The following is an 11936-nucleotide window of genomic DNA, read 5'->3' as shown; positions in this document are numbered from 1 at the left end:
ATCTCTCTCTCTCTCTCTCTCTCTCTCTCTCTCTCTCTTTATATATATACGTATAGCACACGACATGAAGACACGATTTCATTTTATCAGGAATAAAACGGATCTATATTACATATATGAACAGTTTAAAATTGAAAACAAAAAACTAGTTGAATTAAATAGTTGTAAAGCATCGACACATTTGACCTTCATGCATAAACGTACAATCTGTCTAATATCATAGGATTTGCACAAATCGAATGTGATACCGATAATGGGTTAATACAAACGATATTATTAGAGGGGATTTAAACCCATGACCTTGGGTGCTTAGTTACTGTTCTGAACCAATTTTGGTACAAATTTTTTGCTTTTTACTGAGATAAATAATATCTAGCAAAGTTCTTTTTTTTTTTCTTTTCTAGCAAATCATAAGCTAAGTATTTTCCGTGAGAAATCATAAAGCAAAGTAATTTGGGTGAGAAATCAGAATGCTCTTGAACGTCAGTTGGATGACAAAAACAAAGGAAACTTTTGAATTTCCACATGTTAATAATGAAAGTTGTCTATATACGGTAGTGTGAAATCAATCCAATCGCGTGAGATGATGTTTTGGCCCAAAAAGTCTTTGCATTTGATGTGGTCACACTTTAGTTTTTAGTCACATTCAAGAGCCAGTGACTGTCTGACATGCTAACTTATTGTTGTGGTGCTTACCTTCTGGAATCCATCTATACGTAATCGGCACTATCCAAGGACAATTCTACTCCAAGACCTTGGGAGGATAAGGTTGCTAGAGGCCTCTCTCTTAGTGTTAGGGTGGGCACGGTACGTTTTTTGTTTGGTTTAGGTTTCCAAACATCACACTAGAATTAAAAAAGTTTTAACGATTCAGATTAGTTCTGCTTAAGTCTCAAATTTATATTTTACATATCCGTTAGTTTGGTTCGATTGGTTTCCCTTCTTAAACAATTAAGCAAATTTTCTCGTATATGTATATATAAAAGGAAATCGTTCAAATAATATATCAATACATAACTTAGAGGCGTTTAGGTAAAGCAACATAATAATACTATTTGTATCACATGTTTAGATCATTTACCTTACCGTGTACTCTTTTTTTCCATAAATAAAAATCTAAGAGATGATAATTCGGCTTAACGAACTACATTACATGGTAACCAATTTGTAATTAAAAAAAGACTCACTATATATATATATATGTGTGTGTGTGTAATTAAACGGACAACATACTAAAGTCTAGAAGCTTTTCTTAAGGACGTCACTATATGTGCCAAAAGTGCTAAAAATGAGATCATGACAACGGCGCATTATTTACTAGAATAGTCCCCACCTAAATGAATTCATACGAATTTTCAGGTGCAACTTTTACTTAAATATGAACACTCGAAAACACCCAATGAATTATGATAACTAGAATGAGTGGTAACATTGTATTTTCAAGTATTCATATTGAACTCGATATGATAACAGAATGAGTAATATTGCATTTTCAAGTATTCATATTGAACACCATGTCGTAGACTAGCGTTGATTTTGATTAACCTCCTTGATTGTGATTAATTAGTTTGACAATATAATTAGCAGTTAATAATAAGTACCAAAAAAAGAAAGGTTCACGGTCCTAAGTGCATGACAAATTAAGGAGGTTGACGGCCCCCCACATAAGAGATGTGAGTGATCTGCTGTCTCTACTCTGTTGGGGATGGCAGAGAAAGACTAGACGCACGCACAAATGCGCTTCAGAAAAGGCTAAAGTTGGTGACCACTACATTTATATGCTATTGATTGATTGTCCTCTGCCATGTTGAATGGTAGCAGCAGCCGCCCGCCTCCATGGATGACAAGTAAGTTGGTGCTTCACATTCACGAATCACATCATGGTATCATGTTTATTCATGATTAAGGTCCACCTTAATCATCTAGCATATGTAGGTTTTAGGGCTTAATCTCATATAAGTTATAATTATAGCTGTGAAACACTGCGTTTTGGCATCCTCTCCGAAACTAGGGTTCATCATCGTGTGTTATGGGTAGTAATGGGAAGGACAGCGAGATACACATTTTGGATCGAGAGAGAGCTCCATTGGATTCCTAATCATTATTGGTTGTTGGCAGGGGGAAATTAGACTTGAGTGGATACCTCATTAACAAGGGGTAAAAAGCACAAAGTTATCCTCACCATGGTCATATCACAAGGGGTGAAATGCGTTATTGCAATATCCAATTGATATGATTCTTGAATAATATACTAGCAATATGCACTTCTCGATTCGCCTTAACCACCCACGAGGAACACATTTTTGCCATACTATACTAAAACTTGTATTTACTTTGCTATTTTGTTCCAGTTTAGTTGAGAGAATTGCTAAGTAGGGACTAGAACCACTACAAAATTGTTGGGTTAGGAGGACCAAACTAACTACGATTGGATTAAACCCAACGGCATAATTCAATTGAAGACAACAAAGTATTACTCAAATCACTTCAACTTTTCAACCAATTTTTATTGTACATTGAAATAAATACTTATAATTTCTTATTTTAGATTGTGAATCTGAATCACAAGTTACTTTTCCATGACATGATCGATGACATGATCGAGCATCCCACATGGCCATTAACCAGATATGTTGTGGTCCACGCTTTGAATATGGGCAGATGGCCTCTCCCCAATAATGGTTCCAACAGAAACAGCCAATGCTTTCTTCCCAATTCAAACACTACAAATTTCCTTGCATGTTGGATTGGAGGCAAAATATAACATATTCGGACATAAATTTGTTTCTTTTTCAACCAACTTTCAAGGGCGTGTGAGAAAGTTAGCTAGCACAAAGCAGCAGCCCATGAGAGACATAATAATAAGCTCAGTCTAATTTATATATGGTTTTAATTAATTATTTATTTAGTTTTTAGCTTTAAGGTAGAGGTACGTATCATCATCACCACCCCCACCCCCACCCTGGTTTTTTTTAAGTGCAAAGCATACAAAATAATTGAACCTATGCACAATTTAATTTAATTTCTTGGTAATTAGTATTATACTATTTAATTTGTTCCCTGAATACTAGAAGAACTGTTAGGCAAAAGAAAGTTTTCCTAAATCACATGCAACCTAAACACTTCTGTGACCCCCTTGTTTTCTTTATTTTTTAGGTATAATACTAATATAGTAAACCCAGTTGCAGTGGGGTCCTTAATGATTCATGCCCTTCATTGTACCAATATATATACATATCTTCCACTCTCTCTTCATCTGCCCACAACTTATTAGTATTCCCATTGGAGAGAGAGAGAGAGAGAGAGAGAGAGAGAGGATTTTGAGGTTCCTTAGTTCTATAGGGTGACTATAGATGGGAAGAAGTCCTTGTTGTTCAAAAGATGAGGGCTTAAATAGAGGAGCATGGACAGGTATGGAAGACAAAATACTGACAGAGTATATAAGAGTTCATGGTGAGGGCAAATGGAGAAACCTTCCCAAAAGAGCAGGTGAGATAGCTTTACTGAAAAGAAAAAAAAAACTTGTCTTTTTCTTCATATATTTCAAAGGTAAATGCATAGGGCATATCATTGATTTGATGGAATGGATGGGTTTTGCAGGGCTTAAGAGATGTGGGAAAAGTTGCAGGCTCCGATGGTTGAACTATCTAAGACCGGATATCAAGAGAGGAAACATCACTCGTGATGAAGAAGAGCTCATCATCAGGCTCCACAAGCTCCTCGGAAACAGGTATATAATTTTTGGGTAATAATATAATATCCTACGTCTCACCACGTATTGAAGTTGAATATTTAATTCTATAAAATAAATGCACATTTGTTTAAAACTCAAATGATTAATAGCATTTACCCTAAGTTCGATTCCATATATTATTTTTATAAAAAAGTATATGAGTTTTAATATTGTGTTATTGGTGCAGATGGTCTTTGATCGCTGGAAGGCTCCCAGGCCGAACAGACAATGAAATCAAGAATTACTGGAACACTACGATTGGAAAGAAAATTCAAGGACACCCATTTTCCGATGGAAATCGTAAACCACCAAAGCAAACCCAAGAAAACCCAAAACCCACACAGCCCCCTAAAGTCGATACAAATTCATACACCAAAGTGGTCAGAACAAAGGCATCAAGGTGCACCAAAGTGTTCATACCCCAAGAGGCACAAAATCTTGATGACCAAATTCGGGACGACAATGACCACGTGTCCAATAATGCTCCACTGGTGGCCGTTGACCAGGTCACCGATCAAGTTGCTGGGATTGAGGAACCACTGTCACCCATATTTCCATTGGATGATGAAAACAGCTCGTGTAAGTTCATGGTGGATTTTAAGGTGGATGAGAATTTTCTGTCGGATTTTCTTAATGTGGATTTTTCTGAGCTCTATAATAATGGAAATTATGAGGGAGGTAGCGTTGCTTCTGCTACTACATGTGACAAAGTCCCAGATTTCCAATCTTCCTCCATGGTTCCTGTCGTTGACTATGAATTGGACTGGCTCATAGATAATACAGCTCATTAATAATAATAAAAATTAGCTAGCCCCAAAAACTTCAGCTTATACATGATTAGCTTCTTAATAACAAAAGGTTTCTAGTTGATTTTGTGTGTGCGAGTGTACAAAGTATGACGTGAGTCCGTTTCTTTGTAGAAAAATAATTTGTCATGCACTTGCGGTCGGTGATTACATGAATTTTATAGGGTAGTCAATAAGATCAACGACTGCAAGCATCTGGATGATCAAGTTGCAGTAAAATCTGTGTAATATGTACTTGTTGTCGCAATAAAATCAAGTTGCCAGTCTTGAATTACTTTTTGGTGTCATATCATTTTTCTCCTTTCATTTCATTGACGGATATAAATTGGAATATACTAAGTACTAACAGTGGTGGATTTTGCCAGCTCTACTTACATAATTACGGTTTTGATCATAATATAACGGTATGGATTATGTTCAAATGAGTGATTAATATTATATAATTATATTAAATTATATTAAAAATCGTTAACGGTAAAAATTGTAACAATAAAAAAGGAGAAGGGAATGAAAGCTGTAAGAGAATGTGCAGTCAAGAAATGCTCATATATTAAATCATTCTATGTTATTTTTGTGGCTTTTGGCTCAATTAATCATAAACTTATTATAAATCATAATTTAACAGGGTTCAACCATAATTAACCTTTCATTAAAAAATAATGAAGAAAAGGAAAACAAGGTTTAGCTTAAGGGGAAAGACTTTGACTTGCACATTAGTGTATGTGAGAAAACCTCTCTCCTAATATCACTTGTATTAAAATAATAATAATAATAATAATAATAATAACAAAGAAAAGTAGACTTGATGATAAGATTGTCTAATACAAGTGTGAATGAAAAAATAACAAACCCATTTGATGTAAGAACTTTGTTTATCACAAAGTGTAATTGTCACATAATCTCATGATTACATCCATACTATTTTCAACAAAAAAGAGGAAAAACCCAATCTTTATTGTTGTTAGATGTATGTTAAAGCTCTATTATATGCCAATTACATCCTTAATTAGTAATTTTGGTGTTGATTAAAGAATAAAATATAGGGAAATTTGCATAAATACCATCTGAACTTTTAGGCATGTGCACCATTACCACCTAAACTTTTAATTTTTATTATTAACCACCTGAATTTTATAGAGTATTGCAATGTACCACCTATGTCCAACTCTGTTAAACTTTCTGTTAAGTTTAAGGACAAATTTAAATAATAAAATAAGGCTTAAATGTCAAAATGGTCCATGTGTTTTACCTCATCGGCCAATTTAATCCCCGTGTTATCAATTTGACCAATTTAATCCATGTGTTTGTATATGTTAGCAAATGTGATCCTTTTTGCCAAAATTTTGTTAAAATTGGAAAAAATATATTTCAAATTAATTTTAAAAACTGTAATTAATTATTACATATCCAAATTCAATCTAAAAATAGAATTAAAAAAAGTTTTGCCTCCCCCAATTTCACGCTTAGTACTCAACCATCTCCCAAACCCATAGCCACTCTCACTACACCCACTTCAACCCCCAAAAAATACACATTGTGTGCTGGTAGTGGAGAAGGAAGATGATTGCGACAAGAAAATACGATTGACTATCACCTTCTTTGCTAGAGAATGCAAGAACATCGCTTTTAATAATTAAGTTTTTATTATTATTTGAATTTGAATATTTGTAATTAATTTAAATATTTTTTTTCTTTAGTTTCAACTGAATTTTGACAAGAAGGATCACATTTACTAAAATATATAAACACATAGATTAAATTGGCCAAATTGATAACATAGGAACTAAATTCGCCAATAAAGACCATTTCAACATTTAAGCCATAAAATAATAAACCTAACCTAATTATCGTTCCCCACACCTTCCAACACAAATTCTTCCCCATTGCCTAGTTGCCTCCCCACCCTACTTCATATCCCTATCTCTCATTAGTCATGGTAATGTCTAGAGATGGGATTCCTTGCCCCTACTGATTAAGCTTTTTTTTTTTTGGGGGGGGGTATTACGCTGTCGCTTTATGCTGGTGGTGGCTTGATTTACTGGGAGGCTTGCTTGTTATACTTCGCTGTATGCTATTGCCCTTTCTTGTATGGTTTTTTTGTGTATTTCCGTATTGACTTTTGAATGAAATTTTACCTTATGAATAATAATAAAAAGAACATAATTGAATGTCAAATTAATTTAAAGGGAAATTTGCATAAATCTTATCTGAACTTTTAAGCATGTGCACCGTTACCACCTGAACTTTTAATTTTTATTATTAACCACCTGAATTTTATAGAGTGTTCCAAAATTAAAAACAGGGATGACTTTTTTTGTCTTTTTACACTAATAAAACTTAAGAGCTTAGTAATTTAAATTTGCGGTGAACAAAAAAAAAGTATGAGGTTAAATAGAAAAACTATAATAAGAATTTGTACGGTTGGATTTATAATATAATCGCTTTAAATGAAAAGCAAGAACAAATCATATTTGAGTTTGGCAACAAAACAATATAACTGGTTGATTTTTTTTTAATGGCATTTTAATTGATTGATCGATCGTTCTATGTTATTTTTGTGGCATTTGGCTCAGTTAATCATAAACTTATTAGAAATCATAATTCAACAGGTTCAACTAGAAGTTAACCTTACATTTAACAGAAAAGTTAACAAAATTAACGGCAGGACCATTTGTCATAACGAAAGTGAAGTTAAAGGATCTCGGAAGCTATTTTGGAAATTGAGATACTCAAATACAAATTGGGTCTAAGTTCAGGGACTAATAAAATAATTAATCCATTATCTTAATGTTAAAAGCTCAGCTTCCAATGGATTCTCTATCAACCAACCTACTCTCTTTTTCTACATCCAAATGTCACAACCTTCTCTTCTTATATATATATAAATCCCGTCACCCCCTCTACACCTTATTTTTTTTGCAGTTGGATTGCATTCCTTCAATTCCAAGTGGTCCATATTTTGTATGTATCAACAAAAACATGTTGCAAGAGCCGTGAGAGCAACCAATGGGAGTGCTTTCTTCTTCTGCAACTCCACTTTCCTACATGTGCTTTATGTGCTTTCTTCTTCTGCATTTGCAAGTGCAACCCATGATTGTTTTTATCTAAATTATTCATATTGGCAAATTGTGGACTACTTGGAATTTCAAGAATCCAATCCACTTGAAAAAACAAGCTGTGAAAGGGACGACTGGATTTTTAGAGCATGCGGACGTTCACATTAGAGAAAGACTATATATATACAGAAAGCTTTTATTAAGGGATTCCTCAAATAAATATTTGAGGGACACCTCTTGTAGGGCCCATTCCGGATTGTATTTCACTAATCCAAACAATCTATTTTGTAGATACACATTCAAAGATCATCTCTACAAAAAATCACTTGAATCCGATATCATTTGACCATTCAATTAAGTTATTGAAATTTTAATACTTTCTTAAAGTACAGTGTTCATTGATTTTGTAGGACACAATTGGATGTCGAAACGATTTCCAATTTGTCTAATTTTTTGTAAGGATGATCTATGAATGAAGACCTAAAAAATAGATGGTTCGGATCATTGAAAAAAAATTGTAGGGTATCCTAAAGGGCGTCCCTCAAAAAAAATTATTTGAGGGATCCCTCAATAGAAGGGGACTGTGTATATATATATATTTTTTTTAAATACAAGTATAGTCTAAAGACTACAAGTGGAGAGATATCTCTGACACACACCACCAAGGTGCAGTGACGGACCCACAAAGGCCTAAAGAGATGCACATATACCTCCCCTCGCCAAAAACGCTTTGGAGGTGGTGGAATCTGCACCTCTGCTCTACCATAAAAGTGCCCACAAACTACTTGAGGACATGCCTCAGCAGAACTCCTTTTGTTTGCTATGTTGCTGGGCTGCTGCGCGCAGCACATCGCTCATATATATATATATATATATATATATATTTATAAAGTTTCTGGTCAAAACGACATCGTTTTGAATAAAGACAAAAATAATAATAATAAATAGATGAAGTCTAATTCCACGGAACTTGCTGCCAAAGTGCCCTCAAACTTGCACTTCATCATAATCAATATTATATACTATTATTAATAATTTAATACAAAACATCCAAGTTCCAATCGCAAAAGCCAACGACCCAAATTCGAATCGCAAGGTCTTTTTTATTTATTTATTTTTTTAGAGAGAACTCCGTCCAAGTCTTTACAAAATATCTTAGCTAAATAAAAAAAAGTCTTTATAAAACATCTTTTTTTTTATGTCCTCACCACACCAAGTTTTTTTTATTATTTATTTTTTTTAAAGAGAATTTCAAATCTTTATAAAAATTTATTTGTCAATTAAGTCTTGTGCCTTTAAAAATTGCACATCCGTTGAAAAATTTATGGGTCTGCTAGTGCCAAGGTGCTATGGGTATTCGAATTCCAAATCAATGACCTTTTTCACTACGCTAAACCATGGCCTCATTGTATTTGTAGTATCACAATTATGAAATGATTAAGAAAAACAAAATTAAAACAAAATGGACCGGGCCAAGTCGACAGTGAGCTACTGATCCAATAGGCCCACTGTATTCGGTTGAAACCCAATTTTCCTAATTTCCACCCCTAACAGGATCGAATTGAAATTCCAATTCCATCATCAGCCTTGTTATTTGAAACCCCTGATTCTTCTGTCCAAGTTCAATTGTTTGTAAGTTGAGGCGTTCGAATCAGAGATCGATAGCAATGTCGACCGTGGAGTCTCCGAGCGCTGTTAGAAAAGGTGAGCCTTTTAGACTTGTTATGAAAAACCTATTATTTCTCAATGTTCAGTTGAGGGTTATTAAATTTTCTAAGCTGTTTGATCAGTTTTAGAGTTTGGGTTTTTGGAGCTTTGTTTGATGGTGGGTTTTTTGGGGTTTTCAATTTGGTCCAGTGGTTGTTCATCTGAGAGCTACTGGTGATGCCCCTATACTGAAGCAAGCCAAATTTAAGGTCTGCCCTTTTTCGTTACAGTAGTGTTTTTGAATGTTAAAAACTGTTTTCCACTCGATCATGGTTTATGATGAAGGTTCTGTGTCTCAAGAACAATGTTTGGAATTCTCTAGGTTGGTTTTGGGTCTTGTTTTTGGTTTGATGATTTATATGAGTTTCTACATTTTGGTTCTTCAAACAAGATTATACTTTTGGTTTCTGCTCTTAATGGCCTTTTGCTCTTCAATTGCTTTATTACAAATCCTTAGTTCGTTCTTTGAACTTGAAGTGACGCATATGTTAGAATTTCCAACCAACTCGTAGGTCTGCATCCATACTCCATAGCCATGGGGCATTTGGCTGTGAGATAAAAGAAAAAAAAGTTATAGCCTCATTGGGTGGGTACAATGACTAGAAAGGAATAATTTTTGTGAATTGTAGTGAATGAAATTTCATAGTATAATGAAAAGAATATTGAACGATGCTTTATGATGGGAGTTGAAGCTTTTTCTTATGTCTTGAATAATTTCTACAATGAATTTTAAGAAATAATAGATATCATGATGGGACATCTTGATTCAGTAAGCTGCTTTTATTTTTCGCGAAATTATATTGTGCCACTTGAAACTTTCTTTCTCTATGATTAGTTTTTCTATGGGAATATTAAAGTTAATTCTCCTCGAAGGACAGATTCTTGGAACTGACAAGTTTGCGAAAGTGATTGAGTTTCTAAGAAGGCAACTTCACCGGGATACGTTGGTAAATCATCTCGTCATTTATGTCTTAGATGATTTACAATCGATAAGTTTTGGTGAACTAATCTCATCTTCCTTTTTTGGTAGTTTGTGTATGTCAACAGTGCATTCTCGCCAAACCCAGATGAATTGGTGATTGATCTCTATAATGTAAGTTCGTATAACTAAGAAATATTAGTATGGCTTGATTTTTTGAATAGTGCTCTGTGCATCAGTTCAAAAAGTTCTTAGTGAAGAGGGGTCAAGTTGCATCATCTGTGAAGGGAAAAGATTCTTCAGTTCTTATGTCCTTTAGCTTTTTTTCATATCTGAAGTGTGGTCGAGATTCTAGTGACCTCTGCTGATGTTTATCTTGAAACAGTTTTGGATAAATCTGGGAGTCTATTCACTTATATTTATCAACATTGCAGAATTTTGGTTTTGATGGTAAACTGGTGGTCAATTATGCTTGCTCCATGGCATGGGGCTGACACTCATGTTTCGGCTGACAGTACCTATTGATAGTGTAAGTAACCGATTACATTTTATGCATGCATTCTGAATTAGAATTCGCTGTTTTTATTTAATAAGTACTTATATTATTACGCTATCGAATATGTAAGTGCAATGAGAGGGATATACAGCACTATTTTAGCCCAAACAATTCACATTATCACAACTCACTTCTTTTCATCCCCCAAAAGAAAATGATATTTTTGTTCTTTGATCACTGACTTCTACAAGCACTGCATGTTCAGGTGAACACGAAATTATTCCTTCCGCACACAAGACAAGCAAAGGGAAGATGAGTTGCTGTCCGTTGAAAAAAAAATCGGACCAGGAGATGAAGATATTTCAGTACTTTTTTTCTTCCCATTGTATATATGCTATGATTACTCTTGGTTGGGATGTAACTGTCTACTTTTGTTACTTTTTCCGTAAATCTAGATGTAAAGGCAAAAAATTGATATATACTGGTTCAAACAATTTACCTATGTTCCGTATTTGAATGACAGTGATTTTGTCGCCCTAATGCTTTCCCATCTGTCCAAGAGTCCAAAAGAAGAAGAAAAAAATTCCGATGATAGAAGGGATTGACAAATCCAGTCTGATATCGAGACATGTCAGGTTTGGGATATAGCACGGGCTTCATCTTCATGGCGGTGGCAGATAACTCAGTGGAGAGTGGAAGTTCTAAGAAATTGACTGGAAGTTTTGTAGTTTTCCTTTGGTTTGGGATATAGGCGAATTATTCAGAGCCTAAATGCGACACTATTGTCATTAGCTAAGTGGGCATTAAGAACCGCTGCTTCTCTATCAGTGGTGGACTTTAATATCCAATAATGACAATCAATCCTATCAGCTGTGAACGATTAAATCTGTGTGCGCAGGAATTATCGACTAGTTTTTACTCTAGTAGTACTGCTCTTCTCAATATTGGAAGAGGTTGAAGAGGTCTTCGGTTCAAATTCCTCGTTCCCTCATCGATAAAAAGAAAACGTCCATTTGTTAGACTGCATATGTACTCAATTTCAACAGATTTCCCAGAATTACATCAGAAAATGAAGGAAGCACTGCCGTCAGAAATTTCGAGTTTTCTAATGTGCTTGGAACGAAGTTATTACTATGCACATCCATTCTTAGAAAGACTTAGATGCAGTTTCATAGTAGAATATGAGAAGAATATTGAATGATGCTTAGGCCCTGTTTGG

At 34.5% G+C, this 11936-nt stretch overlaps 2 protein-coding genes across 5 annotated transcripts; both read left to right on the top strand.

The window, feature by feature from the left end:
- On the top strand, nucleotides 3265-4813 carry LOC18783352 (myb-related protein 308). Its single transcript, XM_020560486.1, has 3 exons — nucleotides 3265-3489; nucleotides 3601-3730; nucleotides 3921-4813. Exons 1-3 carry the CDS (start codon nucleotides 3354-3356, stop codon nucleotides 4522-4524), a joined length of 870 nt encoding a protein of 289 aa, XP_020416075.1. The 5' UTR covers nucleotides 3265-3353; the 3' UTR covers nucleotides 4525-4813.
- On the top strand, nucleotides 9079-11640 carry LOC18783112 (ubiquitin-like protein ATG12). Of its 4 annotated transcripts, XR_002270567.1 has the most exons (7): nucleotides 9133-9299; nucleotides 9453-9511; nucleotides 10181-10249; nucleotides 10333-10395; nucleotides 10656-10750; nucleotides 10983-11082; nucleotides 11241-11640. XR_002270567.1 is itself a non-coding variant. In XM_007216646.2 (6 exons), the coding sequence occupies exons 1-5, from the start codon at nucleotides 9263-9265 to the stop codon at nucleotides 10713-10715; spliced, it is 288 nt and encodes a 95-aa protein (XP_007216708.2). In that variant the 5' UTR covers nucleotides 9079-9262; the 3' UTR covers nucleotides 10716-10750; nucleotides 10983-11257. The 4 variants fall into 4 exon arrangements, 2 of the variants coding, with proteins under 2 accessions (XP_007216708.2, XP_020414452.1); XM_007216646.2 differs by having other exon boundaries at nucleotides 9079-9299; nucleotides 10983-11257; XM_020558863.1 differs by lacking the exon at nucleotides 9453-9511 and having other exon boundaries at nucleotides 9131-9299; nucleotides 10176-10249; nucleotides 10983-11257.

The sequence above is a fragment of the Prunus persica genome, chromosome G3 (assembly GCF_000346465.2).
Source record: "Prunus persica cultivar Lovell chromosome G3, Prunus_persica_NCBIv2, whole genome shotgun sequence".
Taxonomy (NCBI): Eukaryota; Viridiplantae; Streptophyta; class Magnoliopsida; order Rosales; family Rosaceae; genus Prunus; species Prunus persica.
Note: the sequence above shows the minus strand (reverse complement) of the source record. Positions and strands in the feature narration are given on the sequence as shown.

Excerpts from the sequence above, each read along its gene's own strand:
- LOC18783352 (XM_020560486.1), top strand. The coding sequence starts at position 3,354 with ATGGGAAGAAGTCCTTGTTGTTCAAAAGATGAGGGCTTAAATAGAGGA. Across the intron at positions 3,490-3,600 it reads AAACCTTCCCAAAAGAGCAG|GGCTTAAGAGATGTGGGAAA; the intron begins GTGAGATAGCTT and ends TGGGTTTTGCAG. Across the intron at positions 3,731-3,920 it reads CACAAGCTCCTCGGAAACAG|ATGGTCTTTGATCGCTGGAA; the intron begins GTATATAATTTT and ends TTATTGGTGCAG.
- LOC18783112 (XM_007216646.2), top strand. The coding sequence starts at position 9,263 with ATGTCGACCGTGGAGTCTCCGAGCGCTGTTAGAAAAG. Across the intron at positions 9,300-9,452 it reads TCCGAGCGCTGTTAGAAAAG|TGGTTGTTCATCTGAGAGCT; the intron begins GTGAGCCTTTTA and ends AATTTGGTCCAG. Across the intron at positions 10,396-10,655 it reads TGGTGATTGATCTCTATAAT|AATTTTGGTTTTGATGGTAA; the intron begins GTAAGTTCGTAT and ends TCAACATTGCAG.